The sequence below is a fragment of the Puntigrus tetrazona genome, chromosome 5, assembly GCF_018831695.1.
Source record: "Puntigrus tetrazona isolate hp1 chromosome 5, ASM1883169v1, whole genome shotgun sequence".
NCBI classification, from domain to species: Eukaryota; Metazoa; Chordata; class Actinopteri; order Cypriniformes; family Cyprinidae; genus Puntigrus; species Puntigrus tetrazona.
Window position 1 is genome coordinate 12759998 of NC_056703.1, and position 15921 is coordinate 12775918.

At 39.2% G+C, this 15921-nt stretch overlaps 1 protein-coding gene across 2 annotated transcripts in view; it reads right to left on the minus strand.

Moving 5' to 3' along the window:
* Positions 1 to 2582: 2582 nt before the first annotated feature.
* The window catches only part of ssh1a (slingshot protein phosphatase 1a), a 31524-nt gene continuing 18185 nt past the window's right edge, over positions 2583 to 15921 (minus strand). For both annotated transcript variants that reach the window (XM_043240729.1, XM_043240730.1), the window contains 13 exons: positions 15476 to 15576; positions 11979 to 12043; positions 11239 to 11360; positions 11059 to 11127; positions 10742 to 10807; positions 9572 to 9766; positions 9321 to 9414; positions 8984 to 9112; positions 8705 to 8751; positions 8241 to 8387; positions 7945 to 8145; positions 6813 to 7491; positions 2583 to 6737 (listed from right to left, as the gene is read on the minus strand). In XM_043240729.1, the coding sequence (XP_043096664.1) occupies positions 5685 to 6737; positions 6813 to 7491; positions 7945 to 8145; positions 8241 to 8387; positions 8705 to 8751; positions 8984 to 9112; positions 9321 to 9414; positions 9572 to 9766; positions 10742 to 10807; positions 11059 to 11127; positions 11239 to 11360; positions 11979 to 12043; positions 15476 to 15576 (2968 nt within the window). In that variant the 3' untranslated portion in view covers positions 2583 to 5684. The remainder of the gene's footprint in view (positions 6738 to 6812; positions 7492 to 7944; positions 8146 to 8240; positions 8388 to 8704; positions 8752 to 8983; positions 9113 to 9320; positions 9415 to 9571; positions 9767 to 10741; positions 10808 to 11058; positions 11128 to 11238; positions 11361 to 11978; positions 12044 to 15475; positions 15577 to 15921) is intronic.

Here is a 15921-nt window from a genome sequence, read left to right on the forward strand (position 1 = left end):
TAAACTCCAGACGGTCATGTTTTGTGATCCAGTCACGAGCTGTGCAGCCGATTCAAACAGCGCCGCACGAGCTAGCAGTGTATCTGATTGTTAGCCAGGGTTCAAAGTCCAAATCCGCGCTGAAACGCTGTCACTCGTCAGCTGCTAGGTAACATTTTTATGCTTTTTTAAAATAAAATAAGACAATAATAATGATAATAAAAATTATTACCACATTTCTATAATGTTCATATATGTTTCGTAATGTTCAAATTTGGATCTGTAAGATTTGTTTTATGTCTTCAAAGAATTCCCTTTTGTTCAGCAAGGCTTCATTTATTTGTAGCTAAAATAATAATAATAAAAATAAATAAATAAATGCCTTGTTCAAGAAGGGGTTTCAAAAATAGTTTTTCTAACTTATTTATTTTAAGTTAAATTGTGCTTTGTTGGTGTACTTATAAGTATTTTTTTTTTTTTTTGAGAAAAAAAAAAAAAAAAAAAAAATTTAGTCTTAATGTTTTAACATTGTTTTCTACTTTTTTTCTTTAAGAAGCTAGACAAAATAATAAAAAGCACATTTTGGTTATTTAATTTATTTGTTTATAAAAAAAAAAAAGGCAAAATATGTGGGGAAAAATGGGAAAACTGTGTTCGCTATTGGGTCTTTGGTGCAGGATTTCATGTTGTTCGGCTTCAGCAAAGAATTTTCATTTCCGGCATATCCCTAATTATAAGATCCACTTCCTGTGGGGGGTGGGGGGAATCTGAGCAGCTTGTTTCTTTCACAAGCTTGCAGAGAAAGGTTTATGAAATTTTCATTTCATTTTCATGTTTTCTGGGTTGGTAGTTCCATCTCTTTCTCATGTCACCGGGTGTTTGCCATTTTTGGATGTGGACAACAGAAACATGAACAGCCTAACAGCTCATTTTATGTTCCATGAAAAAGAAAGACAGGTTTGAAACAAAATGAGGACGAATAAATGACAGATTTTTATTTTTCTGTTGATCTGTGCCTAATAAAATATCTGACTTAATAGTATTACTAAAAAGAAACCTGTCCCAGTCCTTCAGAATGCAGTCTCTCAGAGCAAAGGCCCACGACATCAGTAGACTTCTCTGTGATCTGTACATTATATCCTGTTACAGTTCATGTGTCCACATAGCCCTTCCTAGTTATTCTCAGTTGAAGAATCGTTCCCTCTAAGTTCAGTTTACTTTTTTTTTTTGAGCGGCATTCCTTTGGTCAAATCCAACACACGTTCCACCAAGAGTGCAATGATACAGAGTAGAAGAGTGTCTTGGGACTCTTTGCTTCTCTCAGAATAGCAGTAATCGCAAAGCCTGAGACACTAAAAGTCATGGTAACAGAGATACAGGAAGTGAGGAGAGCCGTGGTATCAGCACGGTACCACCCTGTCTGTATTACAACCATGCACCGGTCTCCACGGTCAAAGTTTAGTGAAAGTTTCCTGATATGATTCACAAGTTAGGAGGGAGCAGAGATCCTGTCGAGAGATACAGACTTAAATTTGCCTGAAAAGAAGCTGCAAACACAAAGGAACAAAGCCTTATAAATCTCCCTGTTATGCCACTGGTTGCCATGGCAATGATCATAACAGGATGCTCTCTTTCTCTCTCAGATAATAATAAGGCAGAAATGACTTCAGCACACGGTTCACCAGACGACGAGGCTGAAGAGAGAAAACAGGCCACATGGATGTAGAATCGCAGGCTACCGTGAAAAAAGCTGCTGAATATAAAGGTTCGTAGTATTTGGACACTTACCCCACACGTCAAAATATAGAGAAAATTTCAAACCAAGGTGCAATTATTGTTCAATAATTGTAAATTGTTATTTCTTAAACACTTGATACACATACACGCACGAATATAGTATGAAGTTGGCAAGAATTTTTTATTCAGCAAGGATGTTTTTCATGTTAGAAATGTTTTAAAACATTTCTATCTCAGATCATGTTCTTTTAAATCTTCTATTCATCAGCTACTCTTAAAATATTTTAATATATTTATTTTAATATATGAATAGATCTAACACAAAACTGTAAAAAGCTGCATGTTTGCAGACGCCATAAAATATCAAATTAAATTTAATTACATTGACATTTTAAACGTGACAAAAAGCCATTTTAAGGCCACTGCATCATTTACTTTCCATATTAATATCTATTAAATAGAAAATGAAACCAAAACAACATCTCTATCCTTGGATCACAGATGACAACAAATGTGTATTTTTCTTCACCACCGTAACTTTATTTCTGTTATGAAGCACCAGTGAAAATTTCATCCCTGTTAACAAGAAAATGAAATGCATGAGTGATCTTATTCTGAGAAGATCAGCTGGTCATTAATCACTCTCGTCTTTCCTACAGCCTCAAAGCCTGCGGTAAAACCTCCGACGTCACCAATGCACGGAGGTCTAGCCTTTAGTTGCATAACTGCACAGCCGTGCCAGAATATACTGACAGAGCACAGATGGTACCCTATGATGTCAGAATACTAAAGTGCCCTCAACCAATCAAATCAGTAAGTTACATTATTCTGCAAATGTAGCAAGACATGACAAGAAAAACAAAAGATTGAAAGAAAACGTTTATTCCCATAATAAACACATACAGTACATCATCAACAAAATGTACAAAGTGCAATATGCATTGAAACTACAGCAAATCTGCAGTACAAAGGACAAAATTACTGCATAATAGCGATAATAATGGTGACCGGATGAGGAGCGAGCGCTCCCTATTTGGTGAGAATCGCAATTTAACAGCACTGCTATTTGACAAAAAAAAAAAAAAAAAAAAAAAAAAAAAAAGAGGCTCAAAAACCAACTAGAGGAAAGTCAGTGGATGATACGGGAACAGATCAGTGTAACATCCCGGAAAAAAAAAGAAGCCAGTTACAATTTCTCCCAAGCAGACGGCTTGAATCTACAGCATCTTCAACAAAAGTAGCATTTAATATTGATCCTCAATGCAAAACTTTGGTTATCACTTCATACTTGAATAACATCCCATCTCCAAAACTTGGCGACAGCTTTGATGAGCTTGCAGCGACTTCCTCGTTAATTAAAAGGAAACAATGCCAAATATCAATGATCCTTTAATACAACAATAAAAGGTAGGAGTGTGTGACAGGACAACGTCTGCCAGCTTTAAAACGTGCCCATTTGTAACCCCTTGGCCTCCGCCCTTAACTGGCAACATTATCAAATGAGAGAACAACACAGAACAATGCCTCTAGTGCTTCTGGGTAAGGCACTTGATGTTTATGACAGGAGACAATGCAGGCAACCAATAACATTTCATCTGTAATCTCGGACTCACATTTGACCTCAATATGGCATCAGACACAAAATGGCAAAAACTTGGGTGAGAGGAGGAGGGCTTGGGGCATGACTCTTCATGACACTAAACAGCTTTGTGGCTTATTTCTCCTCTTAGTTTTTATATTCAGATCCCAGAAGGAAGTTTAAATAGTGTTGAGACTCATTAAGTCAACCGAACATCATTCAGACGAGCCTTCCCTACAGGACAGGGGAACTGATTCAAGTTGACTTTCAGATGCAAGTACCATGAACTTCCAGAAATGCGATTATATGACCAACATACATATTTACATACAGTGTATTGCTGGGTGTGTAGAGGTGGAGACTGTGTGTATACTTTGAGCCTGCTCATGTTTTTAACATTAAATCACACACACACACACACACGCACTTTGAAAGTTGTTTTGTTCATAAATAGTTCACAGTAACGGTGTAGCCACTGTGCAAGGCACCTCTCACTCGCACACACTCCCAAACTTCACATTTCTGTTGCTCAAACCCGAGGTGGTAGCATAGATACATGTACAAAATCGGTTTTAAAAAATATCGGAAAAGTATGCTGCATAATAAACCTCAAGTACTTCAACTCAAGCTGTAATCAGCCAACTGATTGGTAAATAAAGGCCTGTTGACACATGGACATGGACAAATGTCTTTTATCAAAGTTTGTGATCAAATAAATTGGTATGGCAAGTGTGCTCAGACTAAAGACACACATCAAGGGGAATCTCACTGTTAAGAACATGTCTGGGACATAAAACCTTTAAAATCCAAAATACAATACGTTTTGAAATGTTTAAAATGATTCTATTTTTTTTTTTTTTAATTCAAATAATAGAACTTATTTTTACTATAAATTGCAAAATTATATATTATCAATTTATTATTTAGATTAAAAAATATTTAGAAATCACTGTAATGGCTTTTATTTAATGCCAGTTTAAAAACTTTATTACAGTATTTTTATTGCACTTCATTTATGACAATCTAAAGGGAGTCATCACCGAGAGAAGTTAAGAATTGCTCACAGGAAAGGAAAAAAAAACAAAAAAAAAAGTAAAACATTTTTAAAAGAAGTTAATGGTTGTAAAAAAAAACATTTTTTCAGCATCATACATCTGAAATATGATTTCAAATTTCTGTTCTCTTTTGTGAGCAGGACATGCTTTTGTGAGATTCACCCATACAGACGGACACACTTTTTTCCACAGTTGAACAGTTTAGAAACCTCTTCAGCTCTACTGTGTATACCTTTCATTGTTTTCGTTACGGGAAAACTGACAGTAAGTACAAACTGCACAACGAGTTAGAACAGTAGAGTAATAGCATGATGGGAAACATCAGCAAACTGCAAACAGCAAGCCACTGCCTCTGGAACAAAAGTAACAAGTTTTGAAAAATAACAGTCGTTCTATACCTGGGTAAATGACTGATTTGTATCGCATTTGGAAACAAGGAGCAGAGAGGAACTACAATGGAGGAGCTCCCTTTGAAGTACATGTATGTGCTATTAGAGACTGTAACAGTAATAGTGACCCAAAACCCTACTGCTATTTTGACAGCAACGTGGACAGTCACATTTGTGAGAACAGAAACTGCATGTATGAACGTTTCAGTGGAAGGAGAACAGCAGCTTGATTTTCTTTATCCGTTTGAAGTGATTGTCTTTCCTCATCAAGTATTAGAAAGATGGAAGTATGCTCTATCCTAACGAGCCTCCACACCGTTTCGTGATCTGTCTGGCTTATGAACAGTACTGTACTGGTATGAGGTATCGGTTTGAAACCTGCGAGTGAATCATCAGTGCTCTGTGAATGATAAGAGAGTCCATCGGCACACAAAGAACTTTCCTAATCACTGCGAAGAGTCCGTCCAGCCAGGAAGCAAAAACACAGCAGGGTGTATGATTTGAAAACCCTTTTCAAATGTGTGACCGTGTCCGAAGGAATCTGTGACTCATTCTGGGCCACAAATAAGTGATTTATGGTGCGATTAATGGGTGGAATGATGGAAACATTACACAATGGTCTATTTTGATGCTTTCAAGTAACAGCCTCTGGGATGGCGAGTGCTAATTTTGCTTTAGAACAGCAGTCAGTCAGTCAGTCAGTCAGTGCAATATACATCCATTTGGATTCCATGCAACAAAAGCCTGTCCAGAAGGTTACCTGTTGAATATTATGTTTATATTCATAACTGAAAGCAGTTCTTTTGTAGAACACACTCTTCCTTTTATGTTCACTCCCATGATCCCAAGTGGCTGAAATGTTTAAAAAAACTATAAATATGTCAGTAACATTGCTGCAAGTGAAGCTGAAACCAAAAGGTACTGTTGCACTAAAATCTCCCGCTGTCAGCTCTTGGAATCTTCAGGACCTTGGTTGAAGACCTCCGTGTTTGTGGAGGAGGAAGAGGGCCAGGGTCTGGCCCATTCCGGGCTGAGCGAGCGATCTGGTTCTGGAGATAACGAGAGCATGAGGAGGGTCCCAGCGTCTGAGGAGCAAGCCGAGCATAAGTCCTCAGATGAGAAGGTCAGGCTGCCCAGTTTGGCGAGTGAGTTAGAGCGTTTTAGTCGGGAAGGTACAGTAAGTCCTGCGAGTCGCATCCGGGCTTCGATTTCTTGAGTACGCTGGCGCACAAGGCCCGGTTTGCCACGGACGCTGCGGAGGCTGTCGCTGCTGGAGCTGCGAGTGAGCGTGGAACCGTGCGGGGACGAGACCGGGGTCAAACCGCCTGAACCGAGGACCGCCAACAAGGCCTCATTTGTCAGTGGCACCGCTGCTTCGGTAGCAAAGTCTGCCCGTGCTCCGAAGGGCCTGTGAAAAGGGTCGGTTGAATCACTGGAATTGTTCATTGCATCTTCTGTTTTGCTTGAACCGGCTCCCCGTTGCTCATTTGCACGTGCACGCTCCTGAAAGAGACCTGAAAGTTTTTCCAAGCGCTCTTTTCGCCGACGAACAAGGCCGGAGCGTTGCAGCTGTACCAGAGCCTCTTGCTGTTGCACAGAACAAGATGCCTCTGCATCCTCCAAACCCTTTTCTCTTTCGTTCCTGAGTAGAGCTGAGGAACCCTGTGCATCAGTTTCTTTCTGCCCGGAATCTCCTTCCTCTTTGGCTTCAAGCAGCATTGTCCAGCTATTAGTTTCTTGGTCAAGAGGTTTACCTTCTGGCTTATCTTTATGCCCTAAGGGCATTGCATTGGCATCAAGGCACAGATCTGAGGCAAGTTTGCCACACTTGGCTGTCATGGACAGGTTGGCACAGGGCGGCGTCTGTATTGAGATACTGGGCACACTGTTGAGGGGTAAAGGGGCAAGGCCTCGTCTGCTAGCCTCCAACAGACCACTCTGGGTGGGCCTAGAAGCGAACAATGAACCAGAATGATGCTGCTTTAGATGGGCACTTTCCTGAAAAAGACAGAGAAACTATGTAACACAAATTATATGTAACGGAGCAGTGATACAGTCATGTGAGATACTCACAGTAAGATTTAGTTGCGTTTTGAGGTGGTTGTTGTTGTTGGAGTTCTCATTGCACAGATGGTTCAGGCTTGCCAGATCAATCCCCTTTTCATGTGACAAGTCTTCACTATCATTCCCATCTCCTCTCTTCGCTTCCTCTGCCAACGCCTCCATTTCGGCTTGCTCTTTCTGAGCCTCCTCTTCATCCTCCTCTTCCACCGTGCTAAACTCTAGCCGCAGACGTAATTCCTCCAGAGGCTCCGCTCCTCGAGAACAGGTCTGAGCAGCAGTGCCCTCCCCTGGGACACTTGAGTGCTGTAAAGGAAGACCTTCACGCCCTTCGAAGGTTTCATCGTCGAGTAACGCATCTTGCTCCACATCTGCAACCTCGATGTAGACACGATCTACGTCCAGCAGAGGGGGTGCATGGATCGGTGTGGAAGGGTCACTGTCGAGGGCTGAGTCTGAGAGGCGACGGAAGTAATAATGGTAGTTTTGGGGGTGGCTGGGGTCCAGATCTAGGCTAATTGGAGAGGAGTGGGCAGTAGGCTCGCAGCATACGGTGACTCGGGGGTTCGTGGGCTCTGGAGTGGCATGATGCACAGTCTCTGAGTTCACACAGCAAGGGGCAGCAGCTTGTTGGCAATCAGGGTGATCACAATCTGAATCAGGGTGCCAGAGTCGGTTATGGCGCTGCTTACTGAAGGGAAAAAATAGAAAGGGTTAAAAAAAAAAAAAAAAAAAAAAAAGGGTTTAAATGGATAGTTCACCCAAAACTTAAAAATCCGTCATTGAACCCTATTGACTTTCACTGTAGAAAAAAAGCTGCAGAAATGTATACGAGTAAATAATGGTAATTTTTCTTTTGTGGGAAAACCTTCAACAACAAATGAAGAGTTAACAAGTAATTCCGTTTTTTTTAAAAAAAAGCATAAAAATCATGTTTTTCCATTAAGCTCTCCAATTAATTTAAATCAAACTGCAGTAGAGTTATTCTGATTATTAAAAAATAACTAAAAACACAATAAAAACATGATAACATAACAAAGAACATGTTTTCTGAAAAACAAATAATAGTTTTTTTGCAAATACACTTAAAATATACACACACCAAACAATAATAAAGAAAACTTTAAAAAGAAAACTCTTGTACCTGGCATCAAGTATTCCCTCGTACTCTGCCAGCTGTCTCATGAAGCTGGCATTGGGACGGGTGATACTGCGCTTTTGTTTGACGAAGTTATATGCTTTCTCCAGAGACCAGCCGTACTCTTTCATGGCGTATGCTATCACTGTTGATGCAGAGCGGCTTACTCCCATCTTACAGTGAACCAAGCACTTGGATTGATTCTTTCTGCGGGAATACAGCACATAAGAGTGTGAAAAGTCACATTGAAAGAGCCAAGTACGTTGCTTTTTTGTAAAGATAAAAATTTTAAATAGTCTTACTTTGCTTTGACAATGAAGTTGTAGGTATCGTTCCAGTGGGCCAGTAAATCTGTGGTCTCGTCGTCATACACTCGGACGTTGTGGTAGCTAAATGTTCCTGGGAAAAAGTTATCTATTTCCCTCGTAACATTTAAGATGTAGCCCACCCTAAAACAACAGTGAATTTGGAGATCAGAAATTGCATGAGGACAACAATTTAAAGTCATATACATGCCAGTTTTTTTTATTCCTTAGATCAGGTACTAAAAATACACTGCTCAAAAAGTAACAGGTTTGATGGATTTAGTGTGAACTTTAGCTGAAACAGGAGAAAATGTTGCCCTTTAAGAGGTGATACGATACACCTATCTTAAACCTATCTTAACCTTGTACTAACATTAACCCATTTAAAGAAGCAGTGTCTTGAGAGACACAACAGCACCGGAGGAAAGCAAGCTGTAGATGTCAGGACACATAACACTCACCCAGTTTCCTGAAGCTCCTCTAGATTTGAAGCATTCCATTCAGAACCCTGAAACAAAAAAAAACTACGCATTTTAGGGAAATTGGCATCTAGAGCCCCATATATGACAAAAACTATGCGTCCTGTCACAGAACAAACAAGCTTTATATTAAACATATTAAACTTCTAATTTGTACTTATTTAACTGATGTAATTTGTCATATTTTTTCTTTTTTGGGGGTAGGATGAGTTACAGGAAAGGCAATAAAAAATAGGGGGGACTGATCAAAGCAGCACTAACCAGATAGAGGTGGTCAAAGATGAGCGTGGCTTTGTCCATCTGCCCAAGAATAAGCAGCATCTCATTGTCAATGAACTCTTTGTACTCTTTCAGGTTGCAGTTCATCTGTTGTTCCAGCACATTGCGAATCTAATGAAAAATACACACAGTTTTTTGACTCAGCCTCATGTTCTGTTATAAACCCTGCTCACATCTGCTATTAAGATCTATCTGACAATCTGATCACAACAGGTCAGCCGAGACACGCATTGCTGGATCCTGTGTCTCCTGTGACCGCTTATGATCGGATTTTGAGGAGGATGGGCCAGTTGTGACACTTTTTATGCACTCAGCTGACCTCTTTGGACGTGACATTTTCAAGGTCCTGGCACATCATGATACTTCTGAGTTTGGCTTTGATTAAACATTCTGTTCTTTCCCTCTCTGTTGGCCTGAGGAACAGAAACATAGCACAGCCTAAATCAATGGTTCAACTCAGAGCATCATTTTAAGGTGAAGGATATCATTTTATAAAATTATTATAAATTAAATGCAAAATGTAAATCTGCTGGTGGGTGAAGTACTCAGTTTTCAGGGTTTTGCACTCACTTGTCGACAAAAACTGCAGGAGAGTCTGGTCGCAGTGTTTCCAGATCCTGCATGGTGTTCCACTCGTTGATGCAGCTCTGTTCAGAGCTGATACAGCTCTCGTAGTACCCCATCCATGTGAGCGCCATGCCACCAGGGAAATAATTGTACCTTCGTGACACCTCACATGCCTTGTGTAAAATCTGCAATGCTGACCTAAAGGAAAAGCAGGTTAAAGGTGAGCAAGATAGAGAGATCTGTGCCAATAGTGTCAGAACAATTGAGAAGAGTTTAAAAGACCACGGTGTGATCTTAAAATGAATCAAACTGTATCATAAACTGATTTTAAATAATTCTACTCATCAAATAAATTATAAGGAGCTTAACCATACTTGCAAAAAGCAGTGAAAATTTACTAAATGTACTCATTTGTTCATCTTCTGTTGTGTGCATTTGTAATTTTTATTTTAATTAATCTGTATAGTTTTTATTCGTTTTATAAAATTTTTACTTTACAATAATAATAATAATAATAATAATAATAATAATAATAATTTTAGTACTTCAAGTTAAACTAAATGAAAACGAGAAATTTTAACTTGGAAACTAATATAACCATAACTGTTTGTCCCCTAAGCAATATGCACCAAAAATACTATAACATGTGGTTACAGCAATCATTCAGTGATGTGGTATACACCAAGGCATCACTTTAAACAGGGTTTACTTCAAACAATATATGATATGATATTCACTGTACCATGGTACTGCCACGGCACTTTTTTAAAAAGAGTCACTAGATGGCAGTGTGGATTATACTTAAGGATGACAAACTCCCAAAGCACCTGTGAACGTCTGAAAAACAGTCCACTCACATCATGTTCAACTCCCTGCGGAGCCGTTTTATTTCTACCCCAGTAACAAACAAGAGCCCAAATTCACCCAGCCAAGCAGACAAAGGCTCTTGGAAAAACAATCTAACTTGTCACCTGACTGAGAGAGATGACTCTCTGATTTGTCATAGCATGCAAGATTGTGAAAATAGCAGTTCTGAGTGGTTTTCTTTTCGTTGTTTGAAAGCTTTAGGTTAATCTCTTAAATATCACATCAAGCATTCTAGATTAGCATTTCAGCTACAGATTTAAATGTCTAAATGCGAGCTTGAATTGCTCTAGTTCATTATTTTCTCACCACATGGCCTGGACTGACACCGGCTTGAAGATGTGCGTGCGCCCGGCGGTAGTCACACTGAAGCCTCTGGAGACGTGAGAAGAGAGGTTAAATAAGGCCATCGTACCACACCTCATTACCGCTACAATCTTTCCAAGTAACAATATAAACGAGGAACACTTGTTAATATTGTCACTGGCTTCATTATTCATTAACTCATTAAATCCATTCAACGCGGTTTATGGTTCATGCTATCTAGACCCGTGCATCAAAAGTTGGAAGAGTAATCAGACCAGCAACAGCAATTCCTTTCCACTCCCAGAGGGGGCAGTACTCACCCATCGCCATCTAAATGAATCTTGGTATCGCTCCACAGCGGCAGCACCATCCCAACAGAGCAGTTCTTACTGTAAGTGAAAAAAAACTCCCTTATTTGACTTAATGAAGTGTGCCTGCAGGAGGTAACAAACAGGTTGTCTGTTTGATGTTATACTAAGGTGTTTTTGAGTTTCAGTCACCTGTCTTTGTTGCTGAAGTCCATGCCCAGTAAGATGTTTTCCTCAGTGTCTTGACGGCCGTTTGTGTAGACTACCACCATGTACCGCACACGGTCCGACCACACGCTCTCTAACCGCACCGCCTGAGGATTACAGTTGAATCACAAGTTTGGTTTAAGTCAGAACAGGGCCCACATGAACATATACATGCCAAATATATTAACGTACTGAACTATAGAATAGATGACCTGAAAAAAACGAAAATTCTGTTTTTATGTAAGAGCATTCTGAAGAATCTTCACGCAAGTATTACCCATAAGTCTGTCAAGCTCTTTAAACCTTGTGCACTATATTAAATGTCTTAATATTAAGCCTAATATTTGTTTTAATTATTGTTTAACTATTGGAATTCATCCTATAAGTTACAAAGAAGCACTTTCAGGATGCATTTTAGGCACCGCAGTTCACTGATACTGCAAAATTCTCCTGTTGTTTTCGGCCTGAAAATCTGATGAGGTTTGGTGAATAATCACAGAATGTTCTTTGTGAAGACGAACGCAGCTACGTGCAACACGTAACAGGTGACTGACTCTAGTACTAGTACAATCCCCCGGAACAGAACAGCGGGTAAGACATTTTAACATGCCTTAACAGAAAAGAAAACAGTCTTCAGGCAACACTTTGACAGTGAACCCCATTCAGCCTGACTGCATGTGCCTTACTGGCGAAGCGTTAGTCACTGACAGCGCGTGTTCTCTCACCAGTTTGATGCGATCTTCCGAGCGAAGAATGTTGATCATCACCTGCAGATGCTGAGGTAAGTCACCTGTTGAGTGAAAACATCGTTACAGTCCAAACAAAACCATGACGACTGCTCTGTTTACATTGACACCAGCGGCGTCTCCAAACCCTGTTGAAGAAAAACAACCGTAAAAATAAACAAGATAACTAAAGGTGATGTCATATTAGTGAACTAAGGTTTATAAGAGAAGCCGGGCCAAGATGAACGCCTGCTGAGTGATATGAATCAGTCTTTAAACGCTGGGTGGCAAGACAACAGTATGCTTTTAATTAAAGCCTTTATAGCGCTGCTGATTTTACGATGTTCCAAAGTACAACGTTTACGGACACACATGGATGTGGAAAGATATGAAAAATGCTGTTTCTTATGTTTACATATTTCAGATAATCTTGTTCAATTAAATGATTAGGTGTGACATGACCAAGTGACTTTGGGCCGCATTGTGGCCAGGTCTGTGCAAACAAGTTCTACCCTTTGTGCCAATAATTAGAAATCTGGCAGCATTGCGTTCAATTTACTCTAGCCCCTCCCCCTTTGATGCAAGTCAATAAGAGATACCAAACAAGATCTGTTTACATTTGGTTCTCCTCCTCAACACAGACAGACTAACTCAGCTGACCTCTGACTGTGGTGCGGTCCTACCCAAACAAACCTCCTCGTACTCTTGTGAGCTTTGGCAGAATCCACGAAGCAATGATGTAACTGGTGTGGGACGTGTGGGAGGCCAATCAAAGTGTACGAGCAGGTTGAGAACAAAGCCAAAAAAACGTGAAACCCAAATAAAGTCAAAGCTTGAGTGCCAAAGCCTGTCATGTACACTCAACACAACGGATGATGATCTGCTTTGCATTTGCCGCATATACGAAAAGAACAGTGCATTTTTATCTCTTCCAAGAAAAAAAATAAAAATAAAAGGTTTTCTGGGTCACTATAACAAGAATTTACATAACTTTAAATCCTTATCTGATTTAAACTGATATGTAAAAGAATCTCTCGGGCAATGCAGAAACCAAAAGCACAGCTTTGATCAGAGGCATAAAGGTTTTTGAGAATTATCATTGTAATTTATAATTCATTTCAAATGAAAGCATTCTAAACCTTACTCTTCACCAAATCTACTCATAATAATAATAATAATGATTCAAATAAAAGGTCTAACAGACAACAATTTGATCACACGTAAAGGAGTCATTTTAAGCCAATCAGCATTTTAAAAATCTTTCTGAAGGATCACGTGACACTGTAGACTGGAGTATTGGGTGCATCCACATGACTAAATTACATTTTAATACATATATACAAAAAATAAATGGTGTACTTTTATAGTCACATTGAACACATCTCAAAAGATTTAGAACAATGTAATTCTGTATGATATGGCCCATTTAAACTTGGTCCTCTGAAGATTTCAGACAAGCAGTACAGGTGTGAATCCATCTGCAAACATTGATGGTGTATCTTGCTTTAGGAAGTTGGTCAATGTTTAATAAATCACCACTGATGCTATTTTTGACTGTCTGGCTCCCAGCGCCATGAGAATGCAAATAGAGGTGACCGATGACGTCAAAACGCAAAACCAAATTACATAAATAAATAATAGGACAAAAATAAGGTGGAAATCAACATCTAAAAAGAAAGGACGTGTAAAGATGTCAGTGTGGAGATATTTTAGAGCTTAACTTACATTTAGAACGAGCACCAGGATCTGCCTCGTGAATAAATGCTAAACTGTAAGAAGGTCTTGTTGAGAAAAAAAGCTGAGCTATTCTCACGGTCAGAGAACATTTTGTACTTAGACTGTCACAGAGGAAGAGAAACCCTACATCGTCTTGTCTAACACAGACATCCGCAGTTTCTCAGTGGAGACAGCTGACTTCACCTTTTAGGGCTGATGCAATTACTTTTTTCAAATCATCTAATTCTCGTAATCTATTCCAGAATTTCTAGACTGTCTGCATAAGTCACTTTCAGGAAGTCTGGTTCCTCTTGTACTTGATGGGCAGTTATGTTATTATTCGTTGAGCTCATCACGCAAGTAATGCTTCAAGCACACAAGCCCTGAGGTCAAACAGCTCGCCAAACCTGCAACAACTCGCTTGTGATTAGCACTGCTGATGCGTTCAAACCGGTCAAATCGATACTTCGCATCCCAACAAAAAGTCGGGCAATGGTATAACGTTAGCCGACTCACGAAACACATGCTTGATAATATGAGGGGTTTACAACAGGGGAAAAAAAGTCTAAACCTGCTACATTATGACGAGCTGTCTGAAAGCGTGGCAAGGTCATCAGTGCATAAAGCTGGAGGACTTGTTGTGTCTGCATGGTGTTTAGTTTCTCTCACAACAGATTCAATTAGCCCGGAGGAAATGTGCTGTCTGTTTAGCAGTAAACGTGTCCTTTAAATTAGCGCGTTTAATAAATTAAACATGTCATGCGTGTTAGATGGACGCCAGGTTGATGTTTCAGATCAATTGCATAAATGACTAAAAATTGCAAATAAAAAGAAAATAAAAAGTTATAGTTAAAAAAAAAAAAATAAATAAAATATATATATATATATATATATATAATATAAATAATAATATAAGTAATATATTTATTAGTGCTATCAAATGATAATCGTATCCAATATAAAATGTGAAAAAATGTGTGAGTGTACTGTATATGTTTATTTATTATAATTAAACAAAGGTAGACAAAAACTGTCTATATGTTCCTTTTTTTTTTTTTTTTTTTTAAACAATCCTAGAAATAGGATAAGCAAATAAAATCATTTTATTTTGACGCTCCTCTTTAGACATTTAGTTGACTATAGGTAACTACATATCAACTACCTCTCATTCAATTAATATCTTAGAACACTGTCTGATTAATAAACTTCAACCCACCTCTAACCATAATGGGGGGAAAAAAAACACGTTTTTTCTTCCTGAACAAACAGAAACTCTTAACTCTGTATTAACATATCTGCACCATAAACCTCATAAAACCACTGCGGAAAAAAAGAGAGACATCCCATGTGTTCTGACTATAAGAAGTGATGTTCTCACTGTGCTGAGCTAAACTGCTAATCTGGCTAATCCACACACACACACACACACACACACACACACACACACACACTTGTCTGGGACACGCTTAGCTAGCACTAAAGAGTCTGTCCATCAGCTGGACAGCACCTGCCACCCAATTTCTCAATTTCTCTCTCAGGACAGACACAGCAGGCCAGGCAGAAAAGTCTACTATAGTAAACAATTTCCACCAAAACACCATATTCCAACAACTGAAGCAACACATCTGAGATACACCTAATGAAGGACCGAGGTCCACTCAACTAATAATGAGTGTTCTGTACACAGTCTGTGCTGTGATAAAAATTCAAGTGCACTTGTTGACTTTTTGGCTGTCCATCTAAATGCAGAAACTCACTAATGTGTGCAAGCATGGACTTACCTGCATGTTTGTGGTGAGGATGACCCCTCTGACCCTGCGGACAGCTGCCCTGCTGCAGAAACAGAGCGGCCCCCTTGACCATGAAGAAGCTCTCGCTTAGACTGTAAAAGGAAAAGAAAGCAGAGGAGACAATGTGAGGAACGTGGCCAACAATGAAACAAAACATGCTCTTGTGACATTTCAGTGAATCTAATATCACATAACCCACGGACACAAAAAAGTTGTAGATTCAAATTTTGGGGAACACACAATGCACGTGGAAAAATCAGCAATGATTTCTGATTTCATGTGACACTGAAGACCGGAGTAATGGCTACAATAATTCAGTAGTAATTCAGCTATATTCAGGTATATAACAATTTAGATATAAAAAACACACAACAATTTTAAATTGTAATAATATTTCACAATAATACTGTTTTTACTGTATCATTGATCAAATGAAT